This window comes from Cydia amplana, chromosome 11, assembly GCF_948474715.1.
Source record: "Cydia amplana chromosome 11, ilCydAmpl1.1, whole genome shotgun sequence".
In the NCBI taxonomy this organism is placed as follows: Eukaryota; Metazoa; Arthropoda; class Insecta; order Lepidoptera; family Tortricidae; genus Cydia; species Cydia amplana.
This window is the reverse complement of record NC_086079.1, coordinates 35,579-53,505: the sequence shown is the minus strand read 5'-3', so window position 1 is coordinate 53,505 and position 17,927 is coordinate 35,579. Positions and strand designations below refer to the sequence as shown.

The window sequence follows — 17,927 nt, the reverse complement described above, 5'->3', positions numbered from 1 at the left end:
TTGACCTAATATAGATCCAGTATCCAGCCAATGAAAATTGTATCTCGGCTGGATCGGAGGTTCGCGGTCGGCTCACAGCTTGTGCGAGAGATTAGACATTTTAGGATTATAGAATTTAATAAAATGTATTTATAGAAATGTATTTTGAAGCTTGAAGTATTTGAAATACAAAATACTAAATACATGTGAGTGCAGTATTTGAAATACCAAATACAAAATACTTTTGAGGTAGTATTTGAAATACAAATACAAAATACTAATTTGTATTTCAAATACGTATTTCAAATACATGTAATTGAAATACTGCCCAACCCTGAACCTTACACATACAAGTACACACTCCTCTCTTTTCCTATTCCTATTCTTATGTTTAATATAATTATAAATTTTATTTCTGGTAACTCGTGATGATCATGACCCCCGCGATACAGGCCATGCCTAGTGCGGGGTTCAATGTAACCTTCCTGCTAAACTTCAATTATGAATAAAAATATTGTTATTGTTATTGTTATTGTTAAATACGGAACCATTCATGGGCGAGTCCGACTCGCACTTGGCCGCTTTTTTTTTGCTTGTTTTGCTCTATTTTTTTTAGGGTTCCGTAGCCAAATGGCAAAAAACGGAACCCTTATAGATTCGTCATGTCTGTCTGTCTGTCTGTCCGTCTGTCCGTCCGTATGTCACAGCCACTTTTCTCCGAAACTATAAGAACTATACTGTTGAAACTTGGTAAGTAGATTTATTCTGTGAACCGCATTACGATTTTCACACAAAAATAGAAAAAAAACAATAAATTTTGGGGGTTCCCCATACTGTGAACTGAAACTCAAAAATTTTTTTTTCATCAAACCCATACGTGTGGGGTATCTATGGATAGGTCTTCAAAAATGATATTGAGGTTTCTAATATATTTTTTTTCTTAACTGAATAGTTTGCGCGAGAGACACTTCCAAAGCGGTAAAATGTGTGTCCCCCCCCCCCCCTGTAACTTCTAAAATAAGAGAATGATAAAACTAAAAATAATATATGATGTACATTACCATGCAAACTTCCACCGAAAATTGGTTTGAACGAGATCTAGTAAGTAGTTTTTTCTTAATACGTCATAAATCCCCTGAATACGGAACCCTTCATGGGCGAGTCCGACTCGCACTTGGCCGCTTTATTTCGAAAATGTTCAGTGAAACTCCTACAATCCGAAAAAAAGTTTCACTTGTATCGTGGTTTCATAAAACCACACAATGACTTTTTAGGGTTCCGTACCCAAAGGGTAAAAAACGGGACCCTATTACTAAGACTTCGCTGTCCGTCCGTCCGTCCATCTGTCACCAGGCTGTATCTCATGAACCGCAATAGCTAGACAGTTGAAATTTTCACAAATGATGTATCTCTGTTGCCGCTATAATAACAAATACTAAAAATAAAATAAAATAAATATTTAAGGGGGGCTCCCCTACAACAAACACGATTTTTTTGCTCTATTTCTAGGGTTCCGTAGCCAAATGGCAAAAAACGGAACCCTTATAGATTCGTCATGTCTGTCTGTCTGTCTGTCTGTCTGTCCGTCTGTCCGTGTGTCACAGTCACTTTTCTCCGAAACTATAAGAACTATACTGTTGAAACTTGGTAAGTAGATGTATTCTGTGAACCGCATTAAGATTTTCACACAAAAATAGAAAAAAAACAATACATTTTTGGGGTTCCCTATACTTAGAACTGAAACTCAAAATTTTTTTTTCATCAAACCTATACGTGTGGGGTATCTATGGATAGGTCTTCAAAAATGATATTGAGGTTTCTAATATCATTTTTTTCTAAACTGAATAGTTTGCGCGAGAGACACTTCCAAAGTGGTAAAATGTGTGTCCCCCCCCCCCCCCCCTGTAACTTCTAAAATAACAGAATGATAAAACTAAAAAAATATGATGTACATTACCGTGTAAACTTCCACCGAAAATTGGTTTGAACGAGATCTAGTAAGTAGTTTTTTTTTAATACGTCATAAATCGCCTAAATACGGAACCCTTCATGGGCGAGTCCGACTCGCACTTGTTTAATCTCTCGTCAATACTCGCGTCATGTCATGCTAATGTCATAGCCAAATATCTTTTATTCGTTGCTTTTAAAATAATATTTTCATTTTCGGAGCTTATTTACACCAGAAAATGTAAAGATAATTGAAGAAATCATACAGTATTGTTTGTGATTTGGTTTTCCGGTTGTTATTGATCGTTGGGCGGCGTTAGGTACCTACACATATCCTGCAGACAATGGGAGCGGCCCTCCGACAGCAGCGGCAGCAGGACGCCGGGACCACCACGACCACCACCACCGAGGCGCCCGACTGGACGGTCGCGTGGCACTTCTTCTTCTTCACCTTCGAACGTCCGGGCGCCACCATCTTCATCGCCGGCATTAGCATAGTACGTACGCTACCCTAACTAAACTCACGTAACTTTAGTCCACAATTTACAACTATGGTCCAGTTCCAGTAAAATATGGGCATAAATATTTTTTTTTTTTCAAATTACGTTGAGTAGGTATCCAATATAGAAAAAGCCTGAAAAAGCATTAGTATACCTATCTAAGCAAGCAAATAAGTAAATGTAACGACGAGTACAAATCGAAAAGGCTCGTTAAGTTTATCAACGTAAAAAAACTGGGCCATTAGTTTTATTCGGTAAAGGACTAATTACCTGAGTTTACGGTACCTTATTTTGCGACATTTCATGAAGTTGTCTACAGTTGTCCCGGACGCGAGTTTTAAACTGTATCCAGACGAGTCAATTTTTCGCCAATCTGATGAAATTGTCCGATCAGGACGTGTGGACGCAAACGGCTCGGCTCGCAGAATTCAACCGCCAATTATGACCGATATTATTAACTATAAAATGGGGTGGGGACGCAAGAATACCAATTTGTGACGCTAGTACTTATTTTCGTTTTGGAGCATTTTTTTAACTGAGAGTGCTCAAATATCACCATAAACCTTAAACTGGTGATTAAATTGGAGATTGGCGCCAATTATTTTCCTGATCAAATCGGTCGACTTGCCCAGCTCGTCTCGACACGGCTTTACTTACACAAAATAAAATGCGTTTGTACGGAACAGCCTGTAAAATGCTTCTTTGCAGATCGACTTAAAAAAAATGTTTATAAGTATTTTCAGGCAATTACTTAACACTATTGTTACATACTAATCCCACCAAAAACATTTTCATGTAAAATGTTGCCAAGACGAAACCATAAGGCAAAAAGCAAAAAGTTATCAGATATCTTGTAGAGCCAAGCTTCTAACTCTACAGGCCCTACCTTCACAGACTCTACACCAGTGGTTCCTAACCTGGGGGTAATTACCTCCGTGGGGGTAATACTGGTATTTTACGGGGGTAAATAAGCTAACCTAATATAACAATACAACAAACGTACACGTTTTATTTTTTATTACCATTGGGAGGAGGGGTAAAATCAGGTTCCCTAGTTAGTCAAAGGGGTGACCGCACTGAAAAGGTTAGGACGAACCACTGCTCTACACCTCAGTCAAAATATGTGGCTTGACCGCTTCGTCACATGGGCGTAAGGTTAAATATGTATTCACTATTCATTATTATTTATTATAAAATAGTTCTCTGTAATAATGAAACGGCCAAGCCACATATTTTGACTAAGGTGTAGAGTCTGTGAAGGTAGAGTTAGAAGCTACACAGCTCTACAAGATATCTGATAACTTTTTGTCAGTGCGAGCACTGCGAGCCTTATGGTTTCGTCTTGGCAACATTTTACATGAAAATGTTTTTGGTGGGATTTCACATCTTTTCGTAAGTTGCTTATGACAATCTTCTGATTTAAAGGGTTGCGGGTGATTTACTATTAAAAATCCTGAAATACGTACTTGGGGGGCATCTTTTATATACAATCTGCTTTTTTACTGATTCCCCAAACAAACTTCAACCCCCTTTTTCCCCTAACGCCTTTTTCCACCCCTTTTCACCCTTACGGGGTGATTTTCGGGTTGAAACTATTTTATATCCTTCCCCATAACAATAACTATCTACATACCAAATTTCAACTAAATCGGTTCCGCGGTTATCGATTTCCCATACAAAATTCCACCCCCTTAGGGGCTAATAATTTCAAGTTTTTGAATTTTTTTGTTGTTTGTGGACTAATACTATCTCACGTACCAAATTTCAGCTTCCTAGGACTTCAGGAAGTACTCTAGAGGTTTTGATGATCAACAGTGAGTGAATGAGTCAGTGACGAAATCGAGGTTTTTTTAGACATTAATAAAATCCAAAGTATAAGAACTATGCAATTGTAATTTTTTATGCTTAATAAGTCCACTATTGACATCATATCCCGAGAGTTTTGTTTATCTGGTATAATCCAAACCCAAGTTAAGAGGGTTCAAAAAAACGACGAAGCGCTTCGAGAAAAGGTAGGTAGTGCCCTTGCGCTATCGATTTACTCGTCTTGGCGGGGGCACTACCGTGCCCCCAGATAAGTAAGAATAAATAGTACTTTAAAATACTTACAAACTAAAAATCACTTTGGTATTCTGTTCCGTCCACTGTTTCCCGAAAATTCCCCCGGCAACCCCCCTAAATGTATTAGGTACTTAATGTAACGCCGGATCTTCAAGGCTGTTCACGGCCCCATAACCCTCTCCGTGCCGCAGGTGCACTCGCTGTTCCACATCCCGCACCTGCTGATGTACCGGCGGCTCGGGATCCTCACGGCGTTCTGGAGTCTCGTCGGCGTGGGACTCGTTATCGGAGCTGTCATGGTACCTTATATATAGAATAGAATAGAAAATATTTATTTGACGTAAAAAACATACATTATTTAGGTACAACAGAAAATTAATTAAAGAAAGGTACACCAAATAGGATGCCGCTCAGCATAAGCAGTGTCTTTAAGACACTGCGCTGGTTTTCGGGGCACCCAAAATTAAATGCTAAACCTTAAAACTAATACAAAAACAGAACAGATAGAATCAGAACAAGACAGATTAGACATATCACTAATGGGCGGATGACGGATGCAATATACGTCAAAATCATGTCAAACGATATACGTAGGTGGTTTAAATAAGACGTATATAATATTTACAGATTTACATATCAAAGTAACTTAAAATAAAATCAAAGTCATTATACATATTACAAATTAAAGATACATACATATTTGGTACAGTTTTAACACCCCCTAGCACTGATTAAAATAACCGTCTTGGTTTCACATTACATCTCAAAACTTTTTTGTAGTAGAAGCGTTGCGAGACTTGCACCTTTTTACATGTAATGTTTTTGATGGGATTTTGTTGTTCACAAATGTTTACAAATTTAAAGCTAAGGGATCCTCCATTAATTACGTCACACGAATTTCTAGGTTTTTTTACCCCTCCCCCCCTCCTTGTCACACTTGGTCATATTTTGCAAACCCCTCCCCCCCTGATGTGACGTCACATTTTAGACAATTTTGTTTTCAACGAAATCGACAATATTAACTCGGCATTATGTTTTTAATAAAAAAATATTTTTGATATATAAATATTAGTAATTTTATAACACAACGAAAGTTACATCCAAAATCTCATTATTTAACTGTACAGCGAATAAAAAAAGCGGCCAAGTGCGAGTCGGACTCGCCCATGAAGGTTTCCGTATTTAGGCGATTTAAGACATATAAAAAAAAACTACTTACTAGATCTCGTTCAAACCAATTTTCGGTGGAAGTTTACATGGTAATGTACATGATATATTTTTTTTAGTTTTATCATTCTCTTATTTTAGAAGTTACAGGGGGGGGGACACACATTTTACCACTTTGGAAGTGTCTCTCGCGCAAACTATTCAGTTTAGAAAAAAATGATATTAGAAACCTCAATATCATTTTTGAATACCTATTCATAGATACCCCACACGTATGGGTTTGATGAAAAAAAAATTTTTGAGTTTCAGTTCTAAGTATGGGGAACCCCAAAAATTTATTGTTTTTTTTCTATTTTTGTGTGAAAATCTTAATGCGGTTCACAGAATACATCTACTTACCAAGTTTCAACAGTATAGTTCTTATAGTTTCGGAGAAAAGTGGCTGTGACATACGGACGGACAGACAGACGGACAGACAGACAGACATGACGAATCTATAAGGGTTCCGTTTTTTGCCATTTGGCTACGGAACCCTAAAAACATGTCGAAGATGGAGAAGGGGGAAACGCTAATTGTGCGGGGCTATTGATAGCGGGTGGTGGGCATGGTACCTCGATGTATTACTTCACAGCCAAAATAGTAGGTATACTACCAACGCATGAAATAAACATTCGGACTCGTTGACCATACTAGTGCCTACTATATTTCAGTACTAAATAATCATAATAACTAAACGATCTTACGATGGAATCGGATTCAATTAAAATAAAAAGATCAAATGAAATCGTTCAAATCTTTATTTAAGTCAAACTACACCGGCTCCAACCCTACACCTCTGACCCGAGAAGATTTAACCCGGCAACAAACTCGGCGGGACACATCTTTTCAAAACAACACATATGTAGTTTCTTTATTTTACAAAAGTAAGCTTATAATGGGGACATAAGAAATCAAAATAACACTTGGAATAAAACACTTAGCTAAACGGTTAAAGAACGTGAGAATCTATAAGCTTTCAGAATAATCCTTCAGGTATAAGCCTTCAGGAACGTAGCGAATTAGGCACGAGCTTGGCTAACGTCCGATCTCTAGCGCGGTCCGATCAAGAAGAAGGAAGCCAGTTCCAGCGGCGGAGCCAACCGCTCCCGCCTCCAATTCAAGTTGGTAAACCTGCCTGACCAGTCTACCAACATAACGACAATAATGCCCACTCGTGCCTACGTTCACTCAAGATACACATCTTGACGTTCCAAAGCCTTCTACCTGTCATTTTAGTTTAACAATACGCCCATAGATGGTGGCGTTATTCACTACGCAACTTTATTATTTCGTTACAAGCAAATAATACGTAGCCAAACATTGCTAATCGACTTTATACAGGCGTTTAAAGCTATGAACTGTAACACTGCAATACGTCCTTCTGGTGTCTCGCTCCGACAAACATAAATTAATTTTCGGTTACTGATGAAGTTAAAGTGACATCACAATGTTTGTGACTCCCCCCTCCCCCATGTCACAACATGTCACATTTTCTTGACCCCCTCCCTCCCCCTAAACGTGTGACGTAATTAATGGATGACCCCCGAGTTATATATCTTGTTGGGCTGTGAGTAAATATATTTTTAGGTTGTACTTAAAAGAGGTGATGGATTTGCAGTTTCTGATTGGTGGCGGTAAATTGTTCCAACACTTCGTTGCAGCATATCGGAAGCTGCCAAGAAAAGCGGACGTACTGTGTTGCGTAACGTTAAGCTTGAGAGCACCTCGTACATGACCTTTCGGAAACTTGAGTTTTTCAAATAGATAAGACGGCTGTTTATCGCGAATGACTCCAAAAAGCAATGAAGCAAAGTGCACGGTAGGTACGTCTAGCAGTCATATAACTCATATATAACAGATTATTACGGTTCAAAAATGGTCTGTTGTGAGAACGACTAGGAACAGAGATGCAAAGACGGGCACAAGCATTCTGAATGCGTTGAATTAAAACCGAGGTACGCGCCAGCATACACCCCCCAAAGATGGCATCAGCGTAACTCAATTTGGATAGAATAAGCGTGTCACAAAGGTTTATGCGTAAATCGACATTAATAAAATTACGGACGCGATATAATACTTTAAGCCTATAAAAACAGTTGCTGACAAGTTCTAGAGCATGTTTTTCAAATCGCATCTTACTGTCCATAAGCAGACCTAAATTTCGAGTTATAGAAACGCGCTCTAAAACATCGCCCGAGACTGAAACCTGCGGAGGCGCTAGGTCACCCACCAGCTTATCAGGACTAAACATCATCAGCTTTGATTTACTAGAATTAAGAACGAGTTACGAGATTGTTTGCTTAAGGGTGGAATCACATCTGTCAGCATCGAGCCGCATTTTATATATGAGAAATTGCTCGTTAGTATGAAGATGCGTACGCATGCTTTCAGCTTTCCGACGCGCACGCATCTTCATACTAACGAGCGATTTCTCATATATAAAATGCGGCTCGATGCTGACAGATGTGATTTCACCCTTACACCACTGCGCGATTTGATCCAAGTCCAAGTTCAATTTACTCACTGCTGAGGGCATTTCGTTGGGCTGAAACGGTATAGGTATCAATTTGTAAATCATCGGCATATTGATGATAGTTGCAATGCTTTATGTTGGTAATAATATCTGCAATCTGCACTATACAAGATAAAAAGCAATGGGACTAAAATTGATCCTTGTGGAACTCCACGTATAACGGGCAGCGGACTGGAGATTGACGTTGAACCATTTTCATCTCGAAGTTCAACCGATTGTGTGCGTCCAGTGAGATAGCTCGCAAACCAGTTAAGAGAACGTATATCGAATCCATAAAATGCCATTTTGGAAAGTAAGATCGTAGTATTAATGGTATCAAATGCCCTAGAGAAATCTAACAGCACCAGTATGACAATTTTACCACTGTCTCGATCCGCTAAGATGTTATCTACTACGTCTAGTAAAGCAGTGGTGCTGGTGGTACTACGAGACTTTCTGAACCCTGACATAGCTGATCAAGCAGATCTTGTCAGTAGAAAAAGGCGGAAAATTTGAAAAATGTAGTCGCGAAGGGATACCATCCCATAGAAAATTTGAATTTCGCGGCTTTTTTTACTGACAAGATTTGCTTGACCATCTATACCTGTCCATAATCTTGGCCTTACCTATGAATTAGCTACTCAATTTATGAAAACACTTGTCGATGACGTAACACCAATATTCACCGCTCACCGCTGGCAACCCTACCAGAAAGTAGAGTATCTATGGTGAGTATACCAGGTCTAGTCTATGGTAAACAAGTCTCGATGGTCATCACTGTTTCCGGAGACGTATCTAATGAACAGTCAGACTTTGTCGCCGTAACGTGTGGAATAGTAAAATGTGCTCGTGAGGTTATTGTGGCTTATCCTACGAAGCAGGAAACCGCATGGGCTGATGGTTTTCCTAAAGCTAAATATTCTCCACTTCCTATAATTTACTTTGCTTTGATAATATATGCCATGACGTTGTAACCTGCTGCGGCGGTAGCACGGTCGCATTTTTATCGCTTGTCACGATGTCTGTCACGTTCTAACAAGTATGTAAGTGCGAAGACCGGGTTCATCCTGAGGGTCGCGAAGGTGGAATCTCGACACAATGCGAATTTTAATTCGTTTGTGGTGAGCGCTCCAACTGAACATCTAGCGACCTTCACCAAGGAGGAGTTTTGGCCGAAGGGTGTCAAGTTTCGGAGGTTCCGCGGCCGGCTCCCTGACACTGCGGGGTGCGTATTGCATCGCAATCATAATGTGATTTTTAGTGTTTAAATATTTTATATTTTTATAATATGTATGCTTGTTTTAAGGTATTTATGTATGGGCCCACAAGTTGCCTAAAAAAAATCTTTCATTTATTCATTCATAGTGTAGTGACAAGCGATAAAAATGGAACCATGCTAACAGCGTTGAACTGATAACTTAACTTCTTACCTAGTCTCCCCATGTTGCTCCATAACCGGATATAACTAAAGATATATGGGGCATTAGATATGAAAAGGGACCTTATTGTCGATGGCGCTTACGCCGCACGGTGTCGCGTGGCCGCGTATTTATATCGGAGCATCGTTAATTATGGCGTAAGCGCCATCGACAATAAGGTCCCTATAACGTACAGTCGCCATCAGATATATCAAAATACCTTTACACGCACTCTAGCGCCTTGACAATAGAGGCGCGTTCAGATATTTGTGGGCACGTTGGCCGCTCTGATATATCTGATGGCGACTGTACATATATATCCTCTTTGTGAACTATGGAGTGATTATCCCAGCACCTCCACCCTCCACCATGTCGCGAACGCCTCCTATCCGGTTTCCAAGACGTGGAAGCATTAGCATAGTGGTTATATTCTCTTTGGCATTAGCCGTTGCAGCAATTTGTCTACACGCCACGTATCAATATTTTCTACAAGTAATTTAAAAAGAATGGCGTAGAAGCTGCAGGAGTTTTTTGATGATACTTCCCGAAAAAAAGCGGCCAAGTGCGAGTCGGACTCGCCCATGAAGGGTTCCGATTTAGGCGATTTATGACGTATTAAAAAAAACTACTTACTAGATCTCGTTCAAACCAATTTTCGGTGGAAGTTTACATGGTAATGTACATCATATATTTTTTTTAGTTTTATCATTCTCTTATTTTAGAAGTTACAGGGGGGGGGGACACACATTTTACCACTTTGGAAGTGTCTCTCGCGCAAACTATTCAGTTTAGAAAAAAATGATATTAGAAACCTCAATATCATTTTTGAAGACCTATCCATAGATACCCCACACGTATGGGTTTGATGAAAAAAAATTTTTTGAGTTTCAGTTCGAAGAACCCCAAAAATTTATTGTTTTTTTTCTATTTTTGTGTGAAAATCTTAATGCGGTTCACAGAATACATCTACTTACCAAGTTTCAACAGTATAGTTCTTATAGTTTCGGAGAAAAGTGGCTGTGACATACGGACGGACAGACAGACGGACAGACGGACAGACAGACAGACATGAGGAATCTATAAGGGTTCCGTTTTTTGCCATTTGGCTACGGAACCCTGAAAATGAATGTTAGATTTTTTAAATAATGAAATTAATTAAATATCTTTTTTAATTTCATGTTACCTTATAATTTGCTTAAATTATTTTAGAGCATATTATAATTTTTATTTAAGTTTGTTACTAGCTTACCAACATAGCTGTGCAAATTGTGCAATGTAGGTAGTTACTATGTATAGTTAGATATGTATCTAATATTCATTTTTCTACTCCAGCACTTAAATGTGTCAATTAAATGACTGACAGTGATATCTAAAGCAATGTCATTTGAATGCTTTGTCTATAGGCTCATAAGATGACTGCTAGCAGTCATCTTATGAGTATAATACAACTGCTTTATTTTTTTTAAAGATACAAGTTCCGATCATCTTGATTGAAAGAGGTATGTTTTCATTTACAATAATAACTCTTTTTTTTTAAATAATAACTCTTTTTTTTTAAATAATAACCTTTTTAATAATTACCTTTTTTTTTTTTTTTTTTTTTTTTTTTTTTTTTTTTTTTTTTTTTTTTGCTGCAGCTGTCATAGAAAAAGTAATGTATGCAACAGCTCATAATTGGTTCTTAAAATTCAAGGGTCGAAGTTACAAAACGAGACGTAGTCGAGTTTTGTAAAAAAAGACCCGAGAATTTTACCACTGAATATCACTGTTGCATAAACTACTATTATTTAACTATAAGTATGTATTGTTATATTTATTAATTTAAATTGTAAATCTACTGTCTGCGTAAATTTCCCATTCCTTCATTACTTCTATAATGAGGCCACGTACTCATCATTTTTAATAAAAAAAACTGTAAATTGATACTGAGCACAAACGTCCACACTCGACCGCGTTCGAGCACGCACTGTGGGTTGGGCCACGTGTAGATGCGTACCGCCATCGCTGACCCACTATCTTTGATGTGCGGACGAAATGGCTCCTCTACACGATGGGCCAACGCCGGCCACTCCAAGGGACGCATTTATGCGTTAGAGGGAGCAAGTGATATTGCTATCTCATTCTACCGCATGGCTGCGTCCCTTGGAGTGGCCGGCCATGCCATCACCATTCGCCGCGCCATAAGCCATCCGACACCACTACGTATACCCTCTCTACACGTTGGCCCATCATATTGGGCCATCGTGTAGAGGAACCATTTGGTGTACTATTGGCGGTATAAGTATGTACGCCCACTGCACATCCAGCACACTTGGCGGTATAACGCTACGTCTTACGTAGGCGAACAACGCGCGAACGCCGCGCGGCCGCCGCCCCGCTTCGCGTCTAAATCGCTCACGTACGAGTAGGACATACCTATACGTATCAACGGTTTGTTTCATCCTCGCCGCGCCGCGCCGCGCCGCGTTCGCGCGTTGTCCGCCTACGTAAGCCGTAGCGTAAGAAAGAATGTACGCCCACATCACATCCAGCACGCTTAACGGTATTCATGGCGCACATAAAAACGTTTCCTAATGTGATTGCAATTACATTACACATGTGTACGTCTATACGTACACATGTGTATAAATATGAATGCATACAACTTACTCAAAAACATATCCCATAGTTATAGTTGTTAATTCACCGATGAATGCCGATGTGGGCACCCATATTTTTACACTTGACGTAACAGGGCTTTCAATATCCGGAGAAGTTAGGTAGAGGTAGGTATAGTCCGTCAACCAAATCTTGTCAGTAGCAATGTAAAGCAAACTAAAGTAGGGCAACACTCAAAGAGCAGTATTGCACTAAGAAAAGCAGCAATGTACATCGAACCAACTGATTTTTTTTTCCGCTGAGCGCGCCCTGCGTACGTCAATTCAAATTGTCACTCGCGGTTTATTGAAAAAAATTGAAACATGGACGGACAATTTAAAAGCGATGTTAAAACAATGTTAATCAAAATGATGAACAAATTTGAAGATATCAAAAACAACTCCCTATCGTAGTGCTTATATTCTCTTTGTTCCCTAAGTCCCTTGTCTTCTAAGTTTACTAAAATAAAATCATATCAAAATGCAGATAATTAGATAGTGCATATATTTGTTATTTACAATATAATATGCCACTTGTTAATGTAAATTAGTGTACTGTTCTGGATAAATATGACATACCTGTGTAATTTTTTTGATTGGTATATATTGTACAATATACATATTAAAAATAAAACAACTGATATTTGGGTGTTTATTTAATTTAAAGGTAAATAAGATAAGGGTCACTTTTCGACTTGGTTGCGTTGTACACGTACATAAACCGCCATAGGTAAGTATTGTCTGAAAAGATACTACCTACTACGAACGCCTTATATTGGGCAAGATTTAATCCTGCAACAAACATGTATGGATTAGGTAGATATTGCGAAAGAACGGCGATATAATCAAGGCTCTTAATACTGTTTAAAAGGTTTACCTTTGTAAATAGTCACAACTGATTGCTGAAAATATTAGACATGTGGGCCTATGGACGGTTTCCAGGACACAATTTATGGTCTTGTTAGATAGATTTAGGCATACGTTTTAATTTTATTTATGCCTTTTAACCCTAAAACAAAAAAACTGAACATAATCTTAAAAGTTCGAAAGAGTTCTTCCAGTACTTGTCATAACCGCAATTTTTAGTAATGTTTACCATCAACGAGCATGATTGTACATTGTAGGCCCCTTAGCTTTGCTTATTCTTATTTAATGTATTGGTATTTAATGGTGACAGCAGAAATATCTCTTGAAACAGAAACGATTCAGAATGAAAACAAATAAGGTGACGGCTGTCATTCACGATTCCACATTCCACAGATAAAACACAGATGACACGCGTTTTGGAATTATTTGAACACAGTGTTGCTAACCCGCGATTTTTCAAATTTGCCGCCTTTTACTACTGACAAGATTTGGTTGACGGACTTGTCCGTCAACCAAATCTTGTCAGTAGCAATGTAAAGCAAACTAAAGTAGGGCAACACTCAAAGAGCAGTATTGCGCTAAGAATAGCAGCAATGTACATCGAACCAAAAGATTTTTTTTTTCCGCTGAGCGCGCCCTGCGTACGTTAATTCAAATTGTCACTCGCGGTTTATTGAAAAAATTTGAAACATGGACGGACAATTTAAAAGCGATGTTATAACAATGTTAATCAAAATGATGAACAAATTTGAAGATATCAAAAACAACTGCCTATCGTAGTGCTTATATTCTCTTTGTTCCCTATCTATGTCTTCTATGTTTACTAAAATAAAATCATATCAAAATGCAGATAATTAGATAGTGCATATATTTGTTATTTACAATATAATATGCCACTTGTTAATGTAAATTAGTGTACTCTTCTGGATGAATATGACATACCTGTGTAATTTTTTTGATTGGTATATATTGTACAATAGGATTACATATTAAAAATAAAACAACTGATATTTGGGTGTTTATTTAATTTAAAGGTAAATAAGATAAGGGTCACTTTAGCTTACACTATAATTCAGGTCATTAATTGAAAAAATATAATGAAGTTACCAATGTTACCGGGTCACTTCAACCAAGCATAATACTCTGTAGTATTATTGCATCTTTGTAAATAGTCACAACTGATTGCTGAAAATATTAGACATGTGGGCCTATGGACGGTTTCCAGGACACAATTTATGGTCTTGTTGGATAGATTTAGGCATACGTTTTAATTTTATTTATGCCTTTTAACCCTAAAACAAAAAAACTGAACATAATCTTAAAAGTTCGAAAGAGTTCTTCCAGTATGTACTTGTCATAACCTCAATTTTTAGTAATGTTTACCATCAACGAGCATGATTGTACATTGTAGGCCCCTTAGCTTTGCTTATTCTTATTTAATGTATTGGTATTTAATGGTGACAGCAGAAATATCTCTTGAAACAGAAACGATTCAGAATGAAAACAAATAAGGTGACGGCTGTCATTCACGATTCCACATTCCACAGATAAAACACAGATGACACGCGTTTTGGAATTATTTGAACACAGTGTTGCTAACCCGCGATTTTTCAAATTTGCCGCCTTTTACTACTGACAAGATTTGGTTGACGGACTTTATATACCAGGGAGGGAGGAGGAGGGATCATATGATCGAGCGAGGCGTAGGTATTGATGCGTGCGTAAGTGCGAAGCGACGAGTGTAGCGACCTCTGGTGGGGTTGCCTGTTGCAGGAGAAGGAGCTGTTGTACGACATCTGGATCTGGTACTCGACGGTGTACGTGCCGGTGATGCTGGTCATCATGTGCATCGTGCTGACGGCCTCCGTGTGGGGCATGGACCTCAAGCCGCTGCGCGCCATCTTCGCCACCGTCGCCGTGCTCTTCTATCTGTGTCAGTGCCCTAGCTCCTTCCTGTACTTAACGCCTTTAGAGTTTAGAGCGTTTTCACAGTGTCACGTCACGTGTTTCATTCACACCTACAAAGAAACAATTAAAAATATACAAAAATAAAACCAAAATAAAATAACTTAATATAATATCTTTTTTAAAAAAAGGGAACCGCCTTCAAAAAACCAACCCACTGAAAAGTACAAAATAATTTTTATATGGCACCCCTTTACGTGTCCAGTCCCTATCCCAAGGCGTAAAGCAATTTTTTGCCAAAAAGTAATTAATACGTAATAATAAGAAAATTAATAATCATCCGGATAATTACTTAGTTTTTGAAGTCGGTGCCAAACCAAAATTTTTGAGAACCGATATTTTAGACAACGAAGAACGCTGTACTTACTTGCATTATAAAGACATACTTAGTTTACCCATTAATTTAGTTCTTGTAGGTACTACGTACTCGTATTGTTTTTCTGATTGGTAATAAAGACTGTTTTTGTTGGTTTGGCACCGCCTTCAAAAACTAAGTAATTACCCGGATGATTATTAATTTTCTTATTATTACGTATTAATTACTTTTTGGCAAAAAATTGCTTTACGCCTTGGGATAGGGACTGGACACGTAAAGGGGTGCCATATAAAAATTATTTTGTACTTTTCAGTGGGTTGGTTTTTTGAAGGCGGTTCCCTTTTTTTAAAAAAGATATTATATTAAGTTATTTTATTTTGGTTTTATTTTTGTATATTTTTAATTTTTTAATTATTTTTTATTTATTTTATTTTATTTTTTACTTTTTAGTGATAGGTAGATACTTCATTTATTTTAGGTTTTGGGCTAAAATACTAGTTTGTTAGGCTCTCCATTTAGTCTACTAATGTTGGTGATGGCCTAACTCGATGATAATCGCGACACAACATAATATGACGTTTTGGTGCTAAACGATTTGTATGTATATTGCTCCCACTTCCACTCCCATTCCCAGTCCCAGTCCGAGTCCGACTCCCACTCCCACTATTTTATCTAAATCGGTTTTAGCAACATAAATTTGTTGGTAGGTATACCGATAGCATGGCCACCTACCGGGTCCAATTGGTTTTTCAAACCATCCATGAACTGTACACTAAACCCTTCTCCAGAATGTAACAAACACTTTTCTGAAAACCGCATCAAAATCGGTTCAGCCAAACGCGAGATAATCACGAAGAAACATACACACATACATACGTACATACATACGGGTCAAACTGAGAACGTCCTTTTTTTAAAGGCAGTTAGAAAAAAGTTCATCGACCCACCTAGTGGAACTCCGCAACATAGGCACACGACGACAAGTCGGTTAACCAAAACAAAGTGTGCCTATGTTGCACCAAACCTGAGTTCCACTAGGTACAGCAAGGGTTCAGCATCAGCTATATCTTGGGTACTGCTCTCCCAAGTGCTCATCAAGATGTGACGGATGACCAAAATAGCGTGGGCCTATGTTGCACCAAACTTGAGTTCCACTAGGTACAGCCAGGGTGAACCCTGCCAGCCAGGGTGGTTTGGTGCATCAGCTCTATCTTGGGTACTGCTCTCCCAAGTGCTCATCAAGATGTGACGGATGGCCAAAATAGCGCTGGCCTATGTTGCACCAAACCTGAGTTCCACTAGGTACAGCCAGGGTTCAGCATCAGCTCTATCTTGGGCACTGCTCTCCCAAGTGCTCATCAAGATGAGACGGATGACCAAAACAGCGTGGGCCTATGTTGCACCAAACCTGAGTTCCACTAGGTACATCTCGAGTTCCACTAGGTACATCCAGGGTTCAGCATGAGCTCTATCTTGGGTACTGCTCTCCCAAGTGCTCATCAAGGCGTGTCGGATGACCAAAACAGCGTGAGCCTATGTTGCACCAAACCTGAGTTCCACTAGCTACAGCCAGGGTTCAGCATCAGCTCAGATCTATGTATACTAAAACCTTCTCCAGAATGTAAGAAACACTTTTCTGAAAACCGCATCAAAATCGGTTCAGCCAAACGCGAGATAATCGCGAACAAATATACATACATACATACATACATACATACATACATACATACATACATACATACATACATACATACGGGTCAAACTGAGAACCTCCTTTTTTTTTGAAGGCGGTTAAAAAGTATAAAAGTGCTTTTTATACTCGTATATTCAAAATACATTTAATTACTGTGTGTATTGATAAAAAAAAAAAAGCTTTAATGCAAGAATAAAACGATTTGATACCATAGGGATTTTTTTCTCTAAAGGTCATTCGACATCCGGTATCGGATGGGACAGTATCAAACGCTGCTGCTCTTGTTAGTCCTTTCTCACCCGCGAACTACTGCGCACGGCGCGAACACGTAGGTTTTAAGCAGATCTACGAAATCGACTCCACACTTCGCGCTTCGCGCCTCGATTCGCGCACGTGTGTGGAGAGGGCTTTAGGCTTGAACGATTTATAAATAAATAAATAATTCTCTTTCTCTACGTCAGTGACAGTGTTTTGGCCATTTTGCAGTTATGTTCTACTGCATCATATTCGTGCAAACGGAGAAGAGGAAGATCTTCTCTACGACGACGGCGACGACGACGGAGTCGACGCCGTGCGCCTGGTGCCCCACCTGCACTACGCCTAAATGCACCACACCCAGCACTACAGCGACGAGCGGCAGGCTGCGCCTGCGCACGCTCGAGATGCTATTTGACGAGAAGCTGTGACCGGGGCGGGAAGGGAGGGGGGCACCGCTGCCTCTCTACGTACTTAATTAAGGACGGATACTCGGCGTCGCGACGAATTGGTGTCTCCGGGCCCCTGTTTCACCACCAAGGTCACAATTGTCACCTGACAGTGACAATTCG

General features: G+C 39.1%; 1 protein-coding gene across 1 annotated transcript; it reads left to right on the top strand.

The window, feature by feature from the left end:
• The first annotated feature begins 2,255 nt into the window (after positions 1–2,255).
• LOC134652284 (uncharacterized) lies at positions 2,256–17,786 on the top strand. The gene is made up of 4 exons (XM_063507456.1): positions 2,256–2,423; positions 4,679–4,786; positions 14,900–15,059; positions 17,587–17,786. Exons 1-4 carry the CDS (start codon positions 2,271–2,273, stop codon positions 17,784–17,786), a joined length of 621 nt encoding a protein of 206 aa, XP_063363526.1. The 5' UTR covers positions 2,256–2,270.
• The last annotated feature ends 141 nt before the right edge of the window (positions 17,787–17,927 follow it).

Bases quoted from the DNA above. Each gene is read 5' to 3' on its own strand.
- LOC134652284 (XM_063507456.1), top strand. From the start codon at position 2,271: ATGGGAGCGGCCCTCCGACAGCAGCGGCAGCAGGACGCCGGGACCACC. The intron at 2,424-4,678 runs GTACGTACGCTA...TCCGTGCCGCAG, and splicing joins TCATCGCCGGCATTAGCATA to GTGCACTCGCTGTTCCACAT. The intron at 4,787-14,899 runs GTACCTTATATA...TGCCTGTTGCAG, and splicing joins TCGTTATCGGAGCTGTCATG to GAGAAGGAGCTGTTGTACGA.